Source organism: Pseudopodoces humilis, chromosome 3 (assembly GCF_049639895.1).
Source record: "Pseudopodoces humilis isolate 2021_Gansu_Grassland_sample_001 chromosome 3, ASM4963989v1, whole genome shotgun sequence".
NCBI classification, from domain to species: domain Eukaryota; kingdom Metazoa; phylum Chordata; class Aves; order Passeriformes; family Paridae; genus Pseudopodoces; species Pseudopodoces humilis.
In genome coordinates, this window is record NC_142202.1 from 11,464,685 (window position 1) to 11,488,632 (window position 23,948).

General features: G+C 47.1%; 1 protein-coding gene across 1 annotated transcript; it reads right to left on the reverse strand.

The window, feature by feature from the left end:
- Positions 1 to 27: 27 nt before the first annotated feature.
- TTL (tubulin tyrosine ligase) lies at positions 28 to 23,243 on the reverse strand. Its single transcript, XM_005533013.3, has 7 exons — positions 22,993 to 23,243; positions 19,338 to 19,416; positions 17,404 to 17,636; positions 14,258 to 14,393; positions 13,896 to 14,165; positions 12,847 to 12,990; positions 28 to 3,040 (listed from the first exon to the last, which is right to left on the reverse strand). Exons 1-7 carry the CDS (start codon positions 23,147 to 23,149, stop codon positions 2,923 to 2,925), a joined length of 1,137 nt encoding a protein of 378 aa, XP_005533070.1. The 5' UTR covers positions 23,150 to 23,243; the 3' UTR covers positions 28 to 2,922.
- Between the last annotated feature and the right edge of the window lie 705 nt (positions 23,244 to 23,948).

The following is a 23,948-nucleotide window of genomic DNA, read 5'->3' on the forward strand; positions in this document are numbered from 1 at the left end:
GCTGCCCCAAGGAAACACCACAGGCTGTGGGGTTTGCATGTTTTAATGATGGTTTAGGAGAGATGTGGATAGATGCGAGCTCAGCCGAGAGTCGGGAGCTCAGGCATTCGCCAGCCCCACATGCACACGCTGGCGTGAGAGCAGCCGGGCACACACGAGCCCGAGCCTGACGGGCGGCCAGCTCGGCAGTGCCCCGTGTGCCACACATCCTCTCAACACCAGGCTTTCCCAAGGGCTGCCACAGCGGACACTGTCATGGAGCATGATCATGAACGGCACAGCGATGCTCTCCTGGGAGAGAGCTGCGTGTGGGGAACAAGAAATGCTGGGAGCAGGGACATGCAAGCAGTCCTGAAGGGCACTGGTCACAGTCACCTGGATGAAATCAGCGTTTGAGCCTTTCTTAGATTTCTCCGGCGTTCTCCATGGACTGTGGGCAGCCACCAGATTTCAGCAGAAGCACAACATGACTAATTTGTATGGAGCAAGCCACATGGGAGTTACCTGAAACCCAGAGTCCAGTGGGACCAGACCCTGCTGGACAACGCAGCAAGAACACCTGGGCCAGAAATTCTTCATGGATGACATGAAGGGATACAACTAAGACTAGAGACATTCTGCAATATGGTAGGTGTCTTCTGGAAACCCAGCAGTATCCTGGGTGAAAGCTCAGGAAAGAGAGTAAGACCTTTTCTATTGACCTTTTAGCTGAAATAAACTAGAAAACATTTATTGTTGTATATTCCTAAAAAAAGAAACAAACGGAAGTCTCACAGGGGCTTGTGAGCATCACTTGCAAGGTGCACCCATGGCTGCAATGCCCAGCCACACACACATCCTCTACTCCACCTCATAGCTAGTATTTTGGGTAAAACTTTAGGCACTGTGCTCTCTGTCCTTTATCATTTACCTTCTGTGCTTTATTTTGGGGGGAACTTTGAGAGAAGGTGGAAAATACACATTTTCCTCCAGAGGATGTTGCTTATTCCTGAAAAATTCAGCAAACAGAGGATTCAAGCGTCCCTGAAACACTACCTCCCCCAAGCCCAGCTGGAAAGGCAGGCTATGAATAGTTGCATCATCTGTAGTTCTGGCTCTACCACCAAGCATTATCTGAATTTCCCTTTTGAGGAGAAGGATGGGTCTAGCATCCCAGAAATTGAGCATTTCTTGGGTCATTGTGATGAGGGAAATTTTCTGTTCCTGTCTCTCCTGGAGTTTACAAGAGCTCAGCTGTCACCTCAGGCACATCCTGGATGAGAACGATTGCTCTGAGGTCTTCCCACTGCTCGGCAAAAAACGTGCAGTTTTAAGCTAACATGAAAGTATCAATGGAGATGTGGTGAACTTTGCAAGCTGAGTAACAACCCTTAAGAGCCTGTATTTTACTTCTGTGAGTTATCACCACACTTCACCCAGACTGCAGTGAAATTCTGACACCTCTGTGCTGTCGTAAGGTTAAACCCCCCATCTTCCCCCACACCCTTCTCCCTGCTTATCACCCAGCCCTTCCCATCAGGATTGTCTGCTGCATGAAGATCTCTGAAATCTCCATCACAAGCAGAGATGAGTACACCAAAATGCCAGGTTCTCCTGAGGAAGGCAGAAATTCCATTGCTTGATGCACTCCCATTACACACAGGCAGCTTGTAACCTCCACAATGTCTTCTTGTTTCTTTGTTACGGGGAACAGGAACCAGTTTTTTTCCATGACCGTCTTTCCCTGCCAGGGGGATGTGCTGGGCTCACACTGCAAATTCAGACACACTTCACAAAGCGGGAAACGTGACAGGGATGTAGGTTATACTCGAAGTAGATGTTAGCTCTGAAATTCAGACATCTCAAGGAATTTAACCTCTCCTTTCCCCCAAAGGACTTGATTTCCCATGTGTGTGGCAAACAGGAGTCTGTCTCCTGGTCTACAAAATCTCACCCACCTTCCTCCTAGCTAGGATCAAGTTGTGGACTGTGATCAGGGCAGAAGATTGCAGTATTTGTCAAACAGAGGAGAATAAAATTGGCTGGATTAAACAGGATTTGGGTAGAAAGGTTTCAGGTTCAAGCCTCAAGTAAATCCTGAAGGTGAAATCTCAGAGAAGAGCCTAAACTCACTGCAGTGCCTCAGAAGAAACTGGAATCAGGTTTCTGCTACTTGAAACAGCACAAAGGTGATTCTAGAAATCCTACAGCCTGCCAGTGAGCTTGAGGGGGTCTCTCTACCTCTTTTAAGCAGAATCCAACTGCCTCAGACTGGGACAGACACTGATTCAAATCTCAATAGGAAAAGGGATAGCTATAAATAAAGAAAATCGCCTTCCTTGCTTGGGTTAATTCACCACCTGCAGTTCAGCACCCTTCTGCCAGCCATTGCCTGGGTGTTCAGCCAACCAGCTTGGAAAATGACCTAAGGAAACTGACTTCTTGGTGTTCCCGGTTTTAGACACCAGGAGAGCTTGCTCCTTTCTATGTAACAGAGCAGGAACAAAGGAAAGGAGTCACCTATTTGGAGCCGAGCTAAGGCACTAATGATGCAGTAGATCGTTCTCTCCACTCGATTCCCTTAAAAAACCCAATGTTATCTCTATAGAAAAGGAGGAGCTAATACAGCATTACAGTATCCCTGCTGGGGTTTCATTTTAAGGTTGTTTTGTTGTACTCCCAGAGAGATTTGTTTCAGGTATCAAAGTCACAGGAACTGCTTCTAAAGTGGATTTTGGTGAATGCAGGCAGAGTTATCTGAGCAGCTCCGGCTCATCACAGCTCTGTGAGGATGCCTGTTTCGTTGTTTTTCCCTGTGGTCTCCCATAAAATATGAAGCCTGTCTCTATCACTTTTTGGCATGTTACTGAGATAAGCCACCAAGCTGTGCTGACCCGAGGGGTGTAGTCTCTCCTGTTGACAGCAGTGGCAGTTGTGTCGTCATCACAGCTTGATGAAGATCGATGATGACTGGTTCATCTTCTGCCCAGTGTCGTTGAGGGGGAAAACGCTGGAGATGGCTACATCCACAATTCCTTGGCAGAGCTCTGCATACAGCTTCCTAAGAGATGAGAGAGAGAATCAGATACCCAGAGAGGACAAACCAGCAGACCCCTAGCCAATTTTTATGTAGAAATACGTTTTCCCAGCAAGATCTACAAGATCCTATTCCCATTACAAGGAGTTTCAGAGTGGCAAACAGGAGAGCAATATCTCTTCCACCTCATTGTTTAAAACAACAAATACCTTCTTTTTCCATGGTGATAATTCCTAATATTGCTCCCTTTCACAAATCACCACAAAACCCATTATCTATGTTTACAGTCAGGTCAGGCTTCTGAGCTGCAGAAAGAAAGACTCAGGCCCCAGACTTGAGTCTCCACAAAATGCAAAGGGGCAGAAAACATCTCAGGGCTCCCTGTACCAGCCTTCCAGTTCTGGGAGCTGGGATTTACTGCACCAGACCCTGCTCACACAGGAATGTGCCCCAGAGGGGCTGCTCTGAAGCATTCCTGGTTTGATGAAATAGTGTGCTGGGGTGCAGCTGTACACATCAGCTTTTGACCAGGCACAGGGGCTTCACAGGACCCTCAGATGTGTGGGATGTGTTTCCCCATGGCACAGCTCATGCACAGCAGCATTAGGGAGAAGAGAGACAAGTGTCTGAGACGAGTTAACAACAGCTTCATTTTCTGCTGAAGGAAATGCATGTGTAATCTCCCTGAATGTGCTGGCATTTGGGACATATTTAGTACCAAAGCTGTTTCTCCCAGGATTAACAGTGTCTTTCACACCATGCCACTGGGGCTATGTAACAGTAAGATGTTTTTTCAGCTCCTGGGAATGTTATTGCTTACAGCAGCCAATTTTTTTTTCCTATTTAAACGGGAGCTGTGTGATACAGGTGCTATAAATACACCTGAACAGGAGAAGTCACAAATAGCCAAAACCTACCTCAGCTGCTTTCAATCTACCAAGTGCCCAACAAAGCCCTTGCTCTTCCAAGAGGTACAAAACAAACAGGGCACTGCTGCAATCCAAATCCACCCAGCAACAGCCAAATTCTACCCATACAGCAAGACAAGAAGGTTGCAAGGCAGTAACTGCACCATGATCCACAATGTGAACTGGGCATCCTGGACACAGAAAGCTCCCCAAGTTCTAGTGTGAGAAATCGAACTGTAGAGGATTCTCAAGGCCTGACTGAAAGCTGACATAGTCTTGTACATCTGTATGCAAACTCTGAGATAAGGTGTGCTGACTTAGCTAGGCCACGGAATAGAGAAGAGAGAGAGAGACTGAACTGGAAAGAAGTTTCAAAGGATGGCCTTGCAAACAGACCAGGTATTTTGGAGAATCAGAACTGTGAAAGATGCATTGTAGCAAGACCACGTGGGGTAAAATAATAGGGTGATTTGTGTTGCAAGTATTAGCAGCACTGTGTCACAAAAGCTAATTGGTGTTTTGAGGCGTTTGGCTAATTTGTCAAGTGGTTGGAACGCTTTTTGAAGAGTGCAAGAAAGCAGGGAATTACCCTAGGGATTCATAGCTCTCCTCTAAGGAAGGAGCAGTCGAGATCTCTGCTCCTTGGGTTCCACTCAGAGGGAGACCGATGTTATCACCTGCTGCATGACAACAGGTAGGATTTTGGGAACATGATTGGGCACAAGATGTCCAAAGAGCCCAGAGATGTTTGTAAGACCCTTAAGACTCTGATCAGATCTAATTCCTGTAACATTTCAAAACAAGAATTAAAAGATTTGTTATCTTGGGTTCAAAAGCACTTTCCAACTGTGGATGACACTTCTGTATTCACCTTTTCTCTATGGGATTGGGCTGGACTCAAATTATAGAATGCTTTTACCATAAATCGAGACCATTCTGCAAAGCTTTTGCCTGCTCTGACTGATATGTTTAAACAAATAATCGAGCCCTCTGCTTCCACAATCGCATAAATGAATCCCTCCATGCTTTGGGCCGTGCTCTCCAAACCTCTCCCACCTTCGGTCCTAACCAGAGACCCCAAACGGGGCCGTGGCACCTCTGCCTTTCACAGACTCCAGTTCGGAAGAAGAGTTTAACCCGTCACATCCTGGCCCCGTGAATACAGAGTGGGAACCGGGTTCGATCCTGCTTGTCTTGGAAAATAATTCAGAATGACTTACTGATTGGGCTAAGATAAGATGTAAAGTCCTGCAAGATAAAGACTTTACTTCATCATATGGAGAGCTCCTTGCTATTCCACCTAGGTATGGGAGAAATAATACTAATCACCACTGGGAACCTCTGTCACATTATGACATTAAAGAGTTAAGAAAAGCTATTAAAGATTTCAGATTGGGCTCCCCATATTTTAATAACGTGGTGAGAAGTATATATGATTCTTACGACCCAACACCTTCAGACTGTCGTAATGTTTCGTCTATGATTTTAACTAACTCGCAGTATATTCTATGGGGCTTAGAATGGCAGAAGCACCTTTACAGATTAATAGAGAGCTATGCTGGAGGTCCTAATGCCCAGCTTACGATCAATCAATTGGCTGGAGATCCCCCCAGCGATAAGGCAGAGGATCAAGCAGAAGCTTTACCTAGGGTGGTGCTCAGAGATATTAAAAATGCAGCATGTAAGGCTCTTAACTGTGCAGCCTGGGAGAGCCCACGAAAATGCCTATTCTCTGATTCCACAAGCCAAAACTGAACCTTATGGTGCTTTTTTACACCATTTTAACACAGGCGATTCAAAGGCAGTGTCCTGATGGAGCCGCACATCCTCATTTAATTAAAAACCTTGCCTTTGCTAATGCAAATGATGAATGCAAAAAGGTCATTCTAACTTTACCAGACCAGCCACCAACAGTGCCACAAATGCTTGCTGCTTGCAAGCAACTGCTCACTCCACAGCATATCATGACCATACGAGCGAGTGCACTGGGGGAACAATTAGCAAAATCCCAAGATTCGCTGGGAAATAAACTTGAAAGAGCCACGGAGTCTCAGACAAAAATTACTGCAAAAACTCCCGCTGCTTTACAAGTGGAGCCCATTAAAGAGCCATGTTTTAACTGTGGAAAACCTGGTCATTTGAAAAAGAACTGTAATGAGGCAGTGAAAAATGCAAAATTACCTAATATTTGCCCTCGGCGCAGAAAAGGGAGGCATTATGCGAACCACTGTGGCTCCAAAGTTGATATCGATGGTAAATAACTCTCTGCCGGGAAACCCAAAAAAAGAGCGCGCTGCGCCACCGCGTGATGAAACAAATAATGGCAGCTCAATCACAAGAAAACCCAAACCAAGTGCCATTTCTGAAATTGCCAGTCACCTCCCAAGCGACCCCGACTTATTACCCCCAGGGGCACGATGTGAACTGGCAACTTCTAAATTAACATACTTTTAAAAAGACTCTTGCCATGAATTTATACCCACAGGAGTTACTGGTACTTCACAGCAGAGACAAGACTTTTTAATTACAGGCAGAGACAAGAACATAATTCTCGGACTTTCAGTTTTTCCAGCTGTTGTTTCAGTAAATTGTAACGAAGAGTTGATGGTTTTAGCTCTTGCTTATAGTGCTCCAGTGGTAACTCAACCAAAACCACTAATACCTATTGCTATTGCATTGCCAGTGACTATAGCTAAACAAGACATATATCGAGAGACTCTGCTTTTAACTAAGCGAGCTGTGTACTGAGAAATGCCTCGAGAGCCTTTGCCCTGTGCCTGATGTCCTTTGGGTACAGCATGTCAGCAGTGAACAGCCACAGCTGACTTGCAGTCTGACACATTGTGGTAAAACATTTAACACTACAGGCATGCTGGACACTGGCACAGGTGTCACTGTAATTTCTCATGTGTTTTGGCTGAGCAATTGGAGTTTAGTGACACCCATGGGTGCTCTCACAGGAACTGGAAGAGTCACGCTGCGTCTGCAAAGTGAATTCATGACTACTGTTACAGGTTCTGAAGGGAAGACAGCGAATATCCGTCCCTTTGTGGTGCAGAGACCCACCACAGCATGGGGGAGAGACGTACTGTCTCAGTGGGGAACAAAAACAGAAGTGAGTTTTTGGTGGGAGCCACTCTGAAGTGGACCATTTTGGTGGTACCTGCTACTCTAAAGCTATCATGGAAAACTGACAACCCTGTCTGGGTGAGTCAGAGGCCTCCAGCTGAGAAAAAACTAAGTGCCCTCAAAAAATTAGTAAATGAACAATTACAAAAAGGTCCCATCAAGCCCACAAACAGCCCTTGGAATTCCTCAGTGTTTGTCGTTCACAAGAAAACTTCTGATTCCTGGAGATCACTTCATGACTTGAGAAAGATCAACGAAGTGACAGAAGACATGGGACCCCTGCAACCTGGACTTCCTTCTCTTTCAATGACTCCAAGAACCTGGCCTCTTGTGGTCATCAACTTAAAAGACTGCTTTTTCAACATTCCACTGCATCTTTAATTTGCCTTTTCAGTTCCAGCCATCAATAGAGAACCACTACAGAGATATCATTGGTCAGTTTTGCTGCAAGGGATGAAAAATTTGCCTACAATTTGTCAATATTTTGTGGCATGAGCTTTGTCTCCAGCCCAACAAAAACACCCACAGTCAAGGATTTGACATTACATGGACAATTTGCTCATTGCAGCGCCAACTCAAAAAGAAACAGAACAGACTCCAGACAGTGTCATCACTGAAGTTAAAAATGCTGGATTGGAAATTTCTACATCAAAAATACAAGAAATCCCACCCTGTAAATATTTAGGATGTAGGATAACAGAACAAAAGATCAAGCCACAGAAAATACAGTTCCAAACCAGTGTCAACACCTTGCAAGATTTACAGAACTTTAAGGAGAAATTAATTGGATCAGACCTGTTTTAGGAATCATTGATGATGAACTTGCCCCACTTTCTGACTTACTGAGAGGAGACTGTGACATCAGATCTCTTAGAACTTTAACACCTGAACTCAAAAAGCCCTTGAAAAGGTCACTGAAGCTTTTCAAAAAAGACAGGCACATTGTTGTGCTCCAGAAGAGCCCTTTTTTCTTGCAGTGTTAGGAGAAAAAATGCAATTTTATGGTCTCATTTTCCAATGGGACACTTCTGAAAAAGATCCTTATTTAATCATAGAGTGGGTTTTTCTTCCTTACAGATCTCCAAAAACAATTTTTACAACCATGGAGATGACAGCTCTAATTATAATTAGAGCCAGAATAAGACTGCTAACTATGGCAGGCCAAGATTTTGTAATTATTTATTTACCAGTGAAAAGAGATTACCTTGATTGGGCTTTGCAAAATTCAGAAGACTTGCAAATTGCATTGTTAAATTATTCAGGTGTTTGTTCTATTCAATACCCAGGACACAAATTGTTGCAAGCAAAATTAAGTTTCAAAGAAAAATCCACGTTGAGTGAAGAGCCTTTAAGTGCTATAACTCTCTTCACTGATGGATCAGGGAAAACACACAAATCAGTAATAGTATGGCAAAATCAAACTACCAAAAACAACCAAAACATGGGAGTCAGATGGTCAAACAGTAGAAGGCTCTCCTCAGATTGTTGAACTGGCTGCAGTAGTTAGGGTGTTACAGCTCCTTTCAGAACCTTTTAACTTAACTGCAGATTCATCTCATGTTGCTAGTATTGTTAAAAGAACAGAAGGATCAAGGGATGTTACAAAGCATACCCTCTATCATTAGTTTTCATGAATTTATACAATTTTTGCAATACAGAACTAACCAATATTTTGTCTCTCATGTCAGAGCTCATTTCTTGCTTCCAGGATTCATAGCAGAAGGAAATGCAAGAGCAGACAAACTGACTATGGTTGTTTCAAACACTCTGGCAAACATTTTTGAACAAGTGAAACTGAGTCATGCCTTCCTCCATCAAAATGCACAAACACTTGTGCCAAAAGGTCAAGCAAAAACCATTATTGGTGCTTGCCCTGATTGTCAACTTGTACAGCCTCTTGTTTCTACAGGAGCTGTCAGCCCACAAGGCCTGCAAAGTCTGCAGCTATGGCAGACAGGTATCACCAAATACCCATCTTTTGGGAAACTTAAAAATATTCATGTGTCAGTAGACACATGAATATTTCAGTGCAATTTTTGCCTCTGTCCACACAGGAGAAACAGAGAATGATGCCTGCCAACACTTCCTACAAGCTTTTGCTTCATTAGGTATAAAAACAGACAATGGCCCTGCATCCACATCTCAAAAACTGACCACATTTTTAATGGATTAGGGTGCTTGTCACACTTTTGGAATTCCCTACTCTCCTACAAGTCAAGCAAATACTGAAAGGACACATCACACTCTAAAACACATTTTAGACCACCGAAAGGGGGAAATGGCCCAAGCCACGCCTCAGATGATGTTAATTAAAGCTTTACATGTTTTTAATGTTTTAAATAGCTCATTTACAGAACCCAGTACACCAATTTTTAGGCATTTTTCAAATAACCCACAGGCAAAACTGAAAGAAAATCCTACAGTTTTAATCAGAAACCCTGAGACAGGACAAATTGAAGGTCTGCTTCATTAATAACTTGGGGAAAAGGGTTTGCTTGTGTTTCCACAGGTGCAGACCTAAGTGGATTCCAGCTAAGAGCGTGAAGCCGTATCACGCACAAGAGTGTGCTGACAATTCCACAAGCAGGGAAATGAGCACGTGGATGTGAGCCACACAGAGAGACTACGGTTCATGCCCAACATCCCCTGCCCAACCTGCAAAAACTGCAAGCCTTGGGTTTTATGTCAGTGTTAAAACTGTAAAAATTGTTGATATCGTAGAGCTCCTTTGGCAAAAGCATGGTGTCCATTGTGTTAAAAAAAATCCCAAGACATCCAGATTTGCAAAATTGAGTGTAAACAGGACAATTTAGTGCCTTATAGTTGGCCAGTCCCTGAACAAATTTGGGAAAACACAAAAGCTGAAAGTACCAAAAGATTTGCTTGGAAACTGAAATACATGGAAAAGCCTTTCACCAAGAGTAGCTGAACAAAAACCTGGAGTTAGATCAAATGATGTACTGGTGCTTGTTACTTTTGCTTGATTGCTTTTGCAGTGCAGATATGCCTGTAGATCAACCAAAAACAAATGTCTGGGTTGCTTTAGCCGAGCCAGCAGGCTCAGACACCATATGTTTGACCAATTTGAGCCCAGACAAACCCTTTGCAACTGCTTGGTCAGTGTACCAGTGCCAGCCAGAGAGGGGCCAATACCTAACCCTGACAATTACTGGTGTGCAGTTGCCAACAAGACAAATCCTGTAACCAACTGGTATCATTGGGCCCCGATCTTCTTAAAGCACCCTTTGAACCTCAAGAATTGGAAATTCTTGTTTCTTTGACAATGGAATTTTGTGCTGAGTTTCAGTATCAAGGAGATCCACAATTAAATGTTACTCCCCATCATCCTTTGTACAGAAATTCAAGGTTTTGGTGCGAGTGTATCACCCCTGTGCCGCCCAAGGCTAAGACTCTTGATCTTGATGAATTCCCACGGCAACTGCCAAACGGATATTGGCTCATTTGTGGAGATAGAGCCTGGCAGGGCATTCCCTTAAAAATTAAAGGTGGCCCAAGTAGCATAAGACAGCTCACTGTGATAGCACCTAGTGTTAAAAAGGCCATCAAGAGAAAATACAGAGGAAAGAGGTCTGCCTATCATTATTAAAAAAAATGTAATAGCAATTTTAAACCCTGAAGCCCTGCAAAATGAGTTATATCAGGTGTGTTTTTACCTCAGCTTGCCTCAGCTGTAGCATCAAAACAATTAGACTGATGGGGTGTTGGTTGAGCAAAGAAACCAATGCCACTTCCTGTAATTAGTGATAAGATGACAGATGTTAATGCTGTTAGACAACCTTACAGAACAGAGCTGCCATCGATTTTCTCTTACTGGCACATGGACATGGTTGTGAAGAATTTGAAGGATTGTGTTGTATGAATTTGCCTGACCATTCAGAATCCATCCACAAACAGCTTAAAAAACTGAAAGATTTGGCAAATCAAATTAAAACAGATGATGGATCGTGGTTAGATGATTTGTTTGAAGGATGGAGCTTTACACCTTGGCTAAATGAAATCTGCAGAATAGGTTTATATGTATTGCTTGTTATAGTAGCAATATTAGTGGTAGTGCCTTGTGTACTTCACTGCAGGCAGCAAATGATGAATAAGACCATCAAAGAAATTTTTACTGTTCAAGAAATAGAGGGAAATATGAGAAATGGAATTGTAGAGGATTCTCAAGGCCTGACTGAAAGCTCACATAGTTTTGTACGTTTGTATGCAAACTCTGAGATAAGGTTTGCTGACTTAGCTAGGCCATGGAATAGAGAAGACCTCGAAGAGAACGAGATTGAACTGGAAACGAGTTTCAAACAATGGCCTTGCAAACAGACCAGACATTTTGGAGAATCAGAACTGGGAAAGATGCATTGTATCAAGATCACATGGGGTAAAATAACAGGTGATTGGTGTTACAATCATTGTGTGGCTAAAGCTAATAGGCTGAAAAACATTTTTAAAGTATTGTAACCAGGAAATAGGCTGGCTTCTGATAGAATGGTGTTGAGTTTTACATCTCATCTGTTTCACCTTTCTATGAGACTAATAGTGAAATTAAATCTTTTAAAGCACCTCTCAGTTGCCCTGTTTCTGTAGAGCTGGGATCTTCTAACACTCTAGTCCTGAAAAAACAGCTGAACAGGCTATCTGGTAGGTTTGAGCTGCATTTTTTCTCTACTGTTAGTGATGATCTAACATAAGTTAATCAACATCTAATCTGATCAAATTCTAATGCAGATGTACAGCCTGTTCTGTTTTGCTGGGTTTTTGTTTTTTTTTTAATGTGATACAGATGCTCACTGAGCAAAAATTTCTGGTCTCCTGCAGCTGTCTCAGTCATGTAATACAGCACCTCCTGCTGTGCCTACACAGAGATGTTCATGGCCAGGGCTGTTTGGCTATTCCAGCCTCCCCGTGGCTGCTGGAAGAAGCTATAATCCAATCTCTGTGATAACAAAAGGGTTAATTCAATTTTTACTGTGCCTGTGAACACTTATCAGAGAAGCAAGGCATGCAACATCTGCTTTCCCAGCAAGGATGGCTGGAAGGTAAGAAGACATCAGGCTCAGGAATGCAGGCACAACCAAAACAAGGACTTAATCTGGGAACCTGGGGAAGGTTTTTTTGGTAATGGGGAAATTATAACATGACAGTAGTGACTGTATATAAGCAAGACACTTGTAAAATCACATGGGCATATAAGGTCAGGAGTTATCCCCCATGTGAACTGAATAAATGATGCCCTTCTTAACACTAAATTGGTATTAAGGAGTTTATTCCTGTTTTCAGAGATTTGGTAACATCTGCAGCATCCATAGTGTTCTCTGGGGTCCTGCTGCCTGCAAATTTAGTCACTCACTTCCAGTTGCTGCCCTTAAAGCTACTAATTAAACATGTGTTTATATAAAGAGCAGCCACAAGAGAGACTTTATATAAAGAGCTCCACAAGAGAGACTGAGAAACAATCTGACTCCCAAAGCGTTTAATCTGCAAACATAACTTTGACCCAAGAGTAATAAAAATGACCCAAGTTAAATTCAAGCCCATTTGTTCAAAAACTCAGGTTAGTGCCCCATCTCACGTGGGAAAGAAGCTGGGGGATATCAAACACAGAGACAAGAGTAATGAACCCAAACTGACTGGCACTTAGAGCAGTGACCAGTGCTAGCCTAAAAAACTCATCTGCCATTCACTTTCTTTCACCTTTTTCACCTGGAGCTGGGACATAAGCTGTGTTTTGGGTGAGGCATGGTGGCATCACAAGGGTATTACACAAACTGATTTACTCACTGGGCACATGCTGGGGCCCCGTTGACTTCTATTAGCCAGACCTTCAGCTCCTCATCCACCATGAAGTCAAAGCCAAAGAGCTGGAAGCTCTGGTAGTGAAGATGCTTCGTGCTGATTGCAGGCTCTATACACATAAGGCAGCTTCTGTGAAGGGAAAATCAGAAACTCAGGATTAAGGCTGCTGTGGACACGTGCCTTGCACAGTTAAGTGAGAGGGGTTGCTCTGGAACTGCCCCAAATTAAAAGTTCTGTCCAACACATGCCATAGTAACCAGGTCCCTTCACATGAGATCCTGTGACCGTGAAAATCCACATGGGGATACCCACTTAGATAAATCAAAGTGATTTAACTCACTTAGAGCTGGAGAGCAGTGTCTCACTCACCACTGGGTCAGGCAAGCTGAAAAACATGATGTGCAATGCCACAAAGGGCTGCAGCAGGGAGCTGCCACTGGATGCTCACCTGCCTTCAAGTCCCTCAAAGACTGTCACATCTTTTTAGTGCAATTAACAGCACTGGGGTACTGGCAAAGCAAATTCCTTCATGGACTGCTTTGTCAAGACCTGGATTCTCTGCAGCACTGAGATCTCTCTCCAGGCACTTTCTATGCCCAGGAAGGAACTGGCTCTTATGGACTGAGTAAGATGAGCTAGGCAAAAGCCATGTGCTGTTGCTGGCTGATGGTGGGGGAAGCATCCAGAGTCTGCACACTTGAGTCCAGCTTCACTTCCCCTCTATCACCTTTAGGCCTTTTTTGATCTCAGCCTCTCCCAGCCCTGTCTTCTGACCTGTTCTCTTCCCTTTTCACTCTGTCCTTCTCCAGCTACAGCTGGCAAAACGCAGAGACATGGACACAAACCACTGAATCAACAGCAGCCACAGAGGTGCCTTTTCACTGAGCAGTGACATGGGGGTATTTATGGCCTTGTCTTAAATTTATGCAATTAAAACCCTTCCCTTCTTGCTCTCTCTGCTTCCCCAGATGTATCCATACACACTCCCTGTCCCTGAAGGGTTATGCTCTCTTAGGCAGCAGGCAGCTGGCTACCTTATTATGTGTTTGATTTGCAGTAAGATGCTATTCTCAAGCGTTGTGTTCAGGGCATCCATCAGATACTGGTTGAACTCCTCGAAGAACATTTCATTCCCTTCCTCATACCGCCCGTAGTTTTTGGAATATTCCTTCTGAATGCAGTGATTGGTCAAGTGGCAGGTTTTGTCCTGGAAATTAGCACTGTTATATGGTTCGGAAGAGGTCCGCAGGACACCCTCTCTGTAGAGGTAGATATTATATTGATGATCCACGAGAACCCAGCTCCTGGGGGACAGGAGAACAAACTCTAGTCTCAGTGGCTCAGAAAGAAACAGCATGAAAAAGAAAGCTGGTATTACAAAGGCAGAAAAGGTTACCTGATGTCAAACTTGCGATGCCCTGGCTCTAAAAGTAGAGGATTCTCCAGGTATTTCTGAATCACATGCACTTGTCCCTGCTCATCAATGAAGTCCAGGAGCTCTGCAGCCTCTGAAGAAATCAGGATCCCTTCCCCTGGCACAGAAAGTCAAAGACAAAATTAGGTAGAGGATCCTTCTACCTTTGTTGGAGCTTTTTCAGGCCCCAAGTGGACCGTGGCTCATTAGCCCGAAAAGTGACATGCAAGAACCTATGGCCCAGGATCAGCCAGTGCCCTAGCAATGTCACAGTCACTCCATGGGAATGAATCTGTGCAGGGATCTCTTTCCTGCCATGCCAAAAGCCTCAGGCTCCCCACAACCAGGCCTAATGCAAATGGGGACCAAGGGGATCTGATACAGCCTGCCCAGGACACTGTAGAGGGGTGGTCTCTGAGATGCAGGGCAGACAGGGACCTGGGCAAGCAGGGAGACAGCTGCTTGGCTTGGGGGCATTTTATCCTCTTTTGCATCTTTTTATTTCTTCCTACCTAGGCTTGGCAGGGTAGGAGGGTGTGGTGGTGCTTGTATTTGGCACTTGACAAATTTGGTTTTGTTTTTCCCTGGTTTTCAGCAGTTTATAGAGTACAGGGGGCTTGGCACATTTTCTGTAAAGATTTTTGCCTTTCTTTTTTATTTGGGGAGAGAGGTTTGTGGGTTTTTTATCCCAGACTCAAGGCTTTCTTTCCCTGTCTGGCTTCTGTGGCTGCCAGAGGCAGTCACACATGCACACTTGTGCAGTGTTGCCCTGCTCACTGAGTTCATTTAAATTATTATTCAGATCATTGCTGAATAAGGAAAAGTACTATTTTAAATTGTTCATCCATGTACTCAGAGCTCCTGCTGTGGAAGCTCTTCATTAAAGAAATGAACTGTGCCATTTAAACACTCCCACATTCTGGCTGAAGCTGTCACTGCTCGTTTCTTGCAAGAGTCCAAGAAGGAAACTTCTGTTGCAGAGCACTGAAGAGAGACCATTTTCCTTCTGGGATTCCATAAAGGAATGGCATGGTGCCATGAGGGATAAGCCAGCTCAGGTAAAGTTATCAAGCACTCCTCTGGCACTATGCCCATTCTTGAGGCATTAGTTAATTTTCTGGACTAAACCTGATGACTTAATTTTGTGCTGAGTGTTTTATTGACAAAATACTGTGCAAAAAATCCCCACTCTTCAAGGGGGTATCAAAGAGGTAATAGAGGTTTGAAGCACAGGCAGGATTTGACAGGATCACCTGATGAAAAATGCTCCTAGCTGTGATTTCTGAAGGTCACTGTCACACAGCCCTGCAGATATTCCTACTGTTCCATCCTCTGCTCAGCTTTCCAGCCCTACCAACCTCCCATTCATCCCAGCACCCTCCACTGAAAGGAAGTCTGTCATCAAAGTATCTTTCTCACCCATGCTTTATGCAGGGTGCAAGATTTTTTAGTCTTCTGATCACAGCAGAGCAAGGCAGAACCTTGCACTGGCACAACTTCAGGCTGGTGGGGAAGGAGGGAAACGACATCCCTAAGCCAGCAAAGCTGCTGCACTGGGGAGATCAGCAGGCACCTGTTCCACACTGGACAGATGGCAAACCAAAGGGAGGGTCACTTCAGCTGTGCACCCAGGCAGCAACCCAGCGAGGCAGCAAAGCAGCTTATGTGGGGCAGCTGTCCCTGCTCTCAAAGAAAACACCAAAACCTCCAGCCACAGTTGCAAACCCTTCAAACGTTTGAGTATGGGCATCCTAAACCTTAAATTTTCCTGTTACTGATGGATGACCAAGCTTCTGTTAGACCTGTCCCAAGACAGGGGCTGTGCCTGAGCTGAATCTTTCTTAATAATTAGTATGAACAAGCTTTCTTCTTCATCAGAAGTATGATGTATAAAACTTCCCTCTAGAAGATTACCATGAGACTCTGCTTTCCACTTTAATTTGCAGCAGCACAGGGATGAATACAAAAGGCTACTCTGCTTTAGTGCAGAAAAGATGGGCTCACACTTGCATGAAGTATCTGAAGAGTCTGAACCTGCTCAGCCTGCAGCAGACCAGAGCAACTGCCTTTTCAAATGCCCAGATGGATTTTTTGCCAGTTTACCACACAGAAACTCATTCTTGCACTGCCATAACAAAAGGTCTCATCTCCCCTTCATTTCTGATGAAAATAAGGCATTTTCCAATGCTTCTTGGTGACACAGCCAAGAGAGCAGAACAGAGAGGGAAGCCAGTGTGAAGTTTTATCATGCAGCCTCCCTGCAGCCAGCGCTGGCTTTCACATTCTCTTCTTGCAAGGCTGCATCCAAAGTGACTCTGCAAATATGAGTAATACATGTGGGCTTGTTCTCTCTGAAAAGAGCAGGCCTTTCCTCAGGCTGGGCTCTGCTGCAAACACGGCAAGGTAAGTTTTTAAATGCAGCCATTCTAATAATGCACCCATGATAACACTGTAGCTGACAGAGAGCACACAGTGATCAAAGCACTGCATTTATGGCTGTGTCCAGCTACCTCACAGCTCGTTATTTCTGCAGAGTGAGTGATGGAATGACTCTGGAACAAGGAAGGACACATTATCACTTGGGTATCTATTGATCTATTCGGATTAAATGGACAGACAGACACTGCATTCCTTGTCTTTGCTCTGATGCCCTCCCCTGAGGTTTGTGTGCAATTTCAACACACTGAGCTCGTGGCAGCTCAGCCAGTCTCTGTGGGACCATGGGCAGGCCACTGGCACCAAGCATCTGAATTTGGTCGAAAGCAGGATTTCCACCCAGGAGAAGGCAAGTTCAGCTGCAGCATGGGGAGCTAGGCTCCTTGCCCTTGAAGGGTGTTGTCCTGCCTGCTGACCACCTCCCTCTAACCTGCTCTCCACGTTTCCCTCACTTGCTGGTCCCTGCAGCACCTTCCCACAGTTTGAGGTGCATGTGTGGAGACATTGAGGCCCTTTCACTGCTGTGCATGTCCTGGGCAGCACATGGTACCACATGGCCTGACTGGCATGGTGAGCAAAGCCCTTCAGAGACAGACCACAGATCAACTTGGCCCAGCCAAACCCTGTGACCCTACAGATCATGTAAAGAGTGAGGAATAATGAGAAATAGCTCCTGCTGCTGGAGAATGAACCTTTGGCACCAGCTGAGGACTTGGCGATCCACACATTGCCTTCTTTGCCTTCCTGCCGCCTGTTGTAAGCTGCCAGGAACACTTCCCGCTCGTCTGTCCTCGAGTTGTTGATGAGATGGCGAATTCCATTCTGTGCTGGAGCCACGGGGGTCTTCAAGTTTGTTGGGTAAATCACATATGACTCAGGGAACCACGTGCAGGACTCTGATAGCTCAGGGCTTGTCTTGATTAGCCTGGGTGAAGAGAGACAGGCTGTTAATCTCCAGAGTGTCCCCACCTGCATGGGAATCATTTAATAAGGAAAAATCATCATTAACTGGGTTCTTTTGCCTGATGATGAATGGCAGCTTTCAGATAGTCTGTGCTAAATCATCCTATTTTCCTTAGATCCTTGAAATTATGGTTTTCCTAAAGATATCATGGCAACCCCAGCCCACAGCAAAGCGCTACTCTTTGAACCAGAACCTGCATGTTTTCATTAAACATTTTATTGACACCATGGATATCATGAAACTAACAGCTGGGAAGTTTCCATGTAACTAAAGCTTGTGGTGCATTCCCTGCATCATCTCTGCACAAGGGAATTGAGGAGGTATTTTTGCTGACATGGCTCAGGGCAGGAAGGATGCTGTGATCACAACTGGGAAAAGGGAAGCCAGAGCAGTAATACTCTCTGTGCTGGTGCTTAGCCCTTGATCCCATTCCCACTGAGATTGGACCAGGTGTCCCAGCTGCGTATGAAGACCACTGGGAACCTACAGAGAGCAAGGACACAGTTACATGTCTCACATCTCAAGGTGTCTGGGATCCCTTGGACACATCCCTCTCCAGTAATGTCTGGAGGCAGCAGCAAATTCCTGCTAGCAGAGCTCAGGCCTGTTTTCTTTCAAAGCCAAGAAAAGCCAAGGGAGCTGCCTGCCTCTCCAAATGCCTGTGCTTTGCTCAAAGCCAAAAGTAGAGTTCATGAGGTGCTGACTCTTTCCATACATTTGTGCCTCTCTGTTAAGATGGCAGGAAGTCAGTGGCACTTTGGGAATGTCATTTGTTGTCCTGTGGGTTCCTAAGTAGCTTGATGCATGGTTGACCCTACAGTTAAAAAGGTCAGCCAAGCTGCAGGATATAAAACCAGGTGCTTTCAGCACTCTAAGTAACAGAGGCTAAAGAGAAATCCATCTGAGGAGTGCTGTAAGTGTTTGTTCAAAAATACTCTGCCACTTTCTGACAAACACCATCACCACTGCCAGGAAAGTAACTGGGAAGAGGCTCTTTGCAGAGGAAGGAGAGGCCTTGGATCAGCACACGCAGTCTGCAGGACCATGTCAGTGCAAGGCAGCACAGACTGCAATGGGCAACCAAACAGCTGAAGGAGACCAAGAGCTCTGAAATAAAGATACTCTAGTGGGAGCAGAGTTTGCACAGGGATGAGGGTTATCTACAATGAAAGTTCATCCACATCTCCCCAGGAGACCCTGGCATGGCAGGTCATGCAGAAATAACTCCCAGAGCTCTTCCTGGAGATGTCTCCAAGCATTTGTTTGTCCGGCAAATCTGATTAGCTAAGGGCACATTATTGTCTCTTCTCTGTATGAAACAGAGAATAAAAGGAGAAGGTTTTAATTAAATGTCTACAAGGAAAAAGAGCAGATATGTTTGGGTTTCTTTTGCCTTTTGATTTGGCTCTAATCTGATTCAATACACTCTGTGGTTTCAAGTAGATACAGCTCAGTGGAAATGGCATTTCCCCCGAGGTTACAGAGAGCCCTTTGTGCACACCAGCAGCTCTAGAGACCAGCCGGGAGTCTGAGGACAGCACATGCTAGGACACTCCCAGGGCAGCTGTTCTGTGAAATACCCTCCAAACAGGTTCAACACTCAACAGGGGTTAGAAGAGAAGCTTCTGCCAAGCCCATCTAACATTTCAGTGAGTTTCTTACTTCACCAGAGATGCTTTGCGGCACAGCTTGTCTGCTCCCCTGTAGTAATTCACCAGCTGCACAAGTCCAGGTTCATGGCCTAAGAAGGGGAAACAGAGGTCAGACAAACTCCTCAATGAATACAGGCAAAACAGCTGCTTGGTGCAAAGGATCTGTGCAGTAAGGGAAAAAAATGGAGGCTGTTTTCTTGCCCTGCATTACAGAAACAGGCTGTAAACTGGTACTGGTTCCTGTGGTTTCCTTCTTTTAGTTACAAAAAACCATACAGTTACCCACTTGTTTTCAATCTGACACATCCATTTTGCAAAGAAAAACAATTTTTTCCTAACTCACACCAGGAACTGGCAGCACTACTCAAAAGTGTTCTCTATCTGCTGGTGTAAGTTTTTAAGAACCGAGATTTCAGTTAAACACAGGTGGAGGATGCAGGGAAACACACCATGACACAAAGATCACAGCTTAGCAAAGGGCCTTTTTTCTTTGTCATGTACAGCAGAATTCCCTCTTGGGCCTGATACCACAAATCTCTGGGAAACATTGAAAGATTCGAGTCTTGCTTCTTTCTAGCAGTTTGCAACAAGATCCATGGATCTTGTTGGATACCTGGGAGTCTCTGCTCCAACCTCTTGTTCAAAGTCTGAGTATGTCTAAAGATAGATATTGACTTCTGCAAATCCTTGTCCCAGTGCTTGGCTGCCATCCTGTGTCCCCTTGATTACACTGGTGGGCCCTCCTACAGTAACTCCAGGATGTTTAAGCCTTTCTTGCACTGGATGGTCCCAAACTGGCCCCAGTATCCAGCTGTGGCCTCAGCAGTGACAAAGAGAGTGCTAACCAGATGGGTACCTCCTTACCAATACTGAACTCCACACCACAGCCTGCCTGCCTTCATCTTTTCACACTACAGAAACACCTGTGCTCAGCTGGAAGATCTCTGGGAGGGACCAAAATCCTGAAAAAGGATTCAGAGTTTTACTTACCCTACTTGGTGTTTGCCTGGGAAAAAAGGCCGGGGGCAAACATTACCTTAAACATCAGGCAGCTGCAAGATCTCAGAGTGAATATCTATTTTCAGCCTGAAAGTCACTTCCCTGACCTGGGTCACTTTTACTCACAAATCTTTAAATACAAGATAGCTGAAAACCATCCTGCAGAAAAGATCTGTAACTTCAGGCACTTCAATGTGCAGCCAGCACAGCCAGGTTTTTTTCACTGAAAAGAAAACAATAAAACCCCTCAAATTTTCTTCTGTTTCCGCTTTATCCTGGGGAGACACATCCTCACTGGGCTCCTGAGCATTGCTGTGGAGCAGTGGGCTGCAACGCAGAGTTGAGTGGCCAGCAAAGAGGGACCGCAAGGCAGGAAGAGAAACTTCTGGGGCATGTTGTGAGGTCTGTAGCATGCATTTAGTGGGATTAACAAGCTGCCAAGGCACTGACTAAAGTGGCAATCCTTTCCTGGCCAGCAGGGCATAGAGCCCAGCATCCCCTCTGCAGCCTCTTCCTCCTTTCCATCCCCTCAGCACAAACTGAGGGGATTTCTGATAGATGCAGACACAGCTTAAGGGCACAATCCCTCAGGAATTAGGTTATCAGTGAGAGCTAGAGGTCCCTGCAGCTGGGAAGAAGCAGTGGTGCATGCCGAGAGTCCCCACTTCTCTGCATGATCCAGCTTAGACCCTGAGTAATGCAAATCCCCACAGTTCCCTGAATTAATGTCTGCTTCCACCGAGTAGAGCCCTTAGGGAAACAAAGCCAGCTTTGATGCAACAGTTGCTCAGGAAGACGAACCAAAGAAGATGGAGCTTTTTGGAAAATGCACCAAAATACCCATGTTATTTTTGGTCTGAATCTACTGATTTCAGGCAACCAGTTCCTTCTATAAGAGGATGGTTTAAAGAAGCCAGTGCCAAAAGCATGGCCCCTCTCCACAGGTTATAGACATGTCTTGGCTATGAGAAATGGTTTGAGTTTTTGGGCATCCCATAGCAACACAAGCTGAAGGGCTCAGCGAAGCCCTTCCATCACCCCAGGACACTTCTGGAGGATGGAAGGGGTTAGTCAGAGATGGCCACAAGCCCACCATGGCTGAATGTGCTGTGCATAACCAGTCTCATCAAAGAACTGCACTGGTTCTGCAATGAGGCCTGATGCTTACAGGTTCCCCACACTGGGCAAGTTAAAGCTCAGGTCTGCCTGCTGCCAGCACGTGTGAGCATCCTCACTGCCTGAGCCTCTCCTGGTGTTTCCCTGCCCACAGCAGACACCCTGACAGCAGGAGGTGACCAGCTGACATTGTCGTGTGATGGGGACTTTCCACTCAAAAATGTGGAGGAGACAAGGGAGAGGTGCTGGAACTGGTGACTTAAATTGGAAAGAGTAGTCAGAGATGGGTCTCTGCTGCAAAAAAGGGACTGCAGAGCCATCCTGCACCAGAGCTGCTGGAGTGAAGGGGCTCTGCCTCTTCTGATGTTTCCGTAGCCAGAAGCAGTGCTGCAACATCACCCCAGAAAGAAAGAAACCAGGGCCAAGATGACAGTGCATCCCAGCTCCCTGCCACGCCCTGCAACATTACCAGTGCCTGGCTTGGCTCTCCCTGCTTGTGGGCACTCTCCCTCCCTGCTCCTGGGCTCTGCACCATCCAGCGGGGCAGAGGGCCAGGGTGGCTGTGCCATGGGACAGCAGCGTGCATGGCAGGCAGGGGACAAGCCTGCACAGAGCAGCTCCCAGAGCCCTGCATGTTGGCAGGGTGACAGTGGGGGTCAGGCAGCAGGGGAAGAGGTGGTGGGGCAGGGGGTGTAGGGGGCCCTACACACACAGGGCCTCTGGAATTACCCACACCGTGCTCCAGGCACGGATTAGTGCCATCACCCTCACCAAGCTCTGCAGAGGCGCATCCGCACCAGCCTCAGCTCTGGAGTGAAGGTCTGAACGTGCCTGGCTGAGACCTGTTCTGCCCCCGGTGTCAAACAGCAGGGACACCCCCATAACACGTCAGCTCAGCACCGCAGTGTCCCTGCCCAGCGGCAGGCAGGGGGTGACACTGGAAGCGACCCCACCACCTGCTCGTCTGCAGCCCCCGCGGAGGCGCGAACAGCCCCAAGGGCACTGCTGCAGGCCAAGGAAGGCAGGCCGGGACGCTGGGGCTGCACCCACAGCGGGCGCCGGGATCCTGAGCTCTGCCACATGTCACAGGGGGGTCTCCGGGTGACCCTGGTGTCACCCCCCCCCCGCCCTTCCCACTGCTTCACCCCAGCACAGGCTTCAAGCTGTGCGGGGCTGTTTTGGGGGGCACCGCTGAAATCGCTCTCCGGGAGCTTGGGAAAGGGATCCTTCGAGCCCCGGCTGGCGTCAGCGGGGCCCGCAGAGAGACCTGCCGGGGGTCGGCTGCCCAGAGACCCCGCGGTGCCTGAGCTTTGTTCGGCCGGGAGCCGCGGGGACAGCGGCAGGGCCGGGCGGGGAGCGGGGCCGGCGGGCACCGCCTCCCGAACCGCGGGGGCTCTGCCGGGCGCGGCCCGCCCGCAGCGGCGGCGAGAGGCTGCGGAGACCCGCGGGGCCGCTGCCCTGCGGCGGGGGACACCGGGGAGGGGAGGGCACAGCCGCAGCCACGGACCGAAGGGGACCAGGGAGCGGCCGGGCGCGGGGAGGACGCTTACCCAGCCTGCCGAAGGGAAGCCGGTTCCTCTCGCCCAGCATCAGGTTGAAGCGGGGGTTGTCCCTGCGGAGGCGCCGCCACTGCCCGCTGGCCAGCAGCAGCCGGCTCACCTCGGTGTACACGCTGCTGCCCTCGTCCCGCACCACGAAGGTGTACATGGTGGCGGGGCGGGGGGGGAAGGGGCGCCCCGCCCTACCCCCGGCGGCTCATGGGGCCCCGCCGCAGCCCAGGCAGGGCCCTGCGCGGCCGCCGCCGCCCGGCCCGGCTCCGCATGGCCGGGGCCGCCGCCCCCGCCCGCCGCCCGAGAGCCTGCCCAGGCGGGGACTGACCCGGAACCAGAACCGCCCTCCTGATCCTGATCCTGCTCCGACTCCTGTTCCTGCTCCTCCCCGCCCCGTTACGCCGTGCAGCCGCCGGGGGCGGGACCATGCGCCCGCTGGGGGCCGGGCCAGCGCTCCGCGGTGTGAGCGCGGCCGGGATCTGTCACCGGCCGGGATCTGTCACCGGCCCGGGTCTGTCACCAACCAGGATCTGTCACCGGCCCGGGTCTGTCACCGACCCGGGTCTGTCACCAACCAGGATCTGTCACCGGCCCGGGTCTGTCACCGACCCGGGTCTGTCACCAACCGGGATCTGTCACCGGGCTGGCCCCCGCTGCTGGGCTTGGACACCCAGCCGTGGGTGCCGGTGCTGTGTGCACAGGTCCCGGGGATGCAGCTCAGCTCTGAGCCAGATCTCCTTCCTAACGTATTTGACTCTTCGAATCAATTCTTCTCATACATTGCTACTTAGTTTGGTCTTTCTGTTTGTGAAAAGGTCTTCTTGTTTGTAAGCATCCTTCTGTCTTCCTCACAAACAAACCTGCAGCAGACCAAAGATAACTCAGAAATTCAAAATCTGAAAGTCAGATTTTCTCCCCACCACAAGTAAGGTTTGTCTTAACAAACTGATCAATAA

Bases quoted from the DNA above. Each gene is read 5' to 3' on its own strand.
- TTL (XM_005533013.3), bottom strand. From the start codon at position 23,149: ATGTACACCTTCGTGGTGCGGGACGAGGGCAGCAGCGTGTACACCGAG. The intron at 12,991-13,895 runs GTAGCCAGCTGC...TTCCCTTCACAG, and splicing joins CAAATCAAACACATAATAAG to AAGCTGCCTTATGTGTATAG. The intron at 3,041-12,846 runs GTGAGTAAATCA...CTCATCTCTTAG, and splicing joins GGGGCCCCAGCATGTGCCCA to GAAGCTGTATGCAGAGCTCT.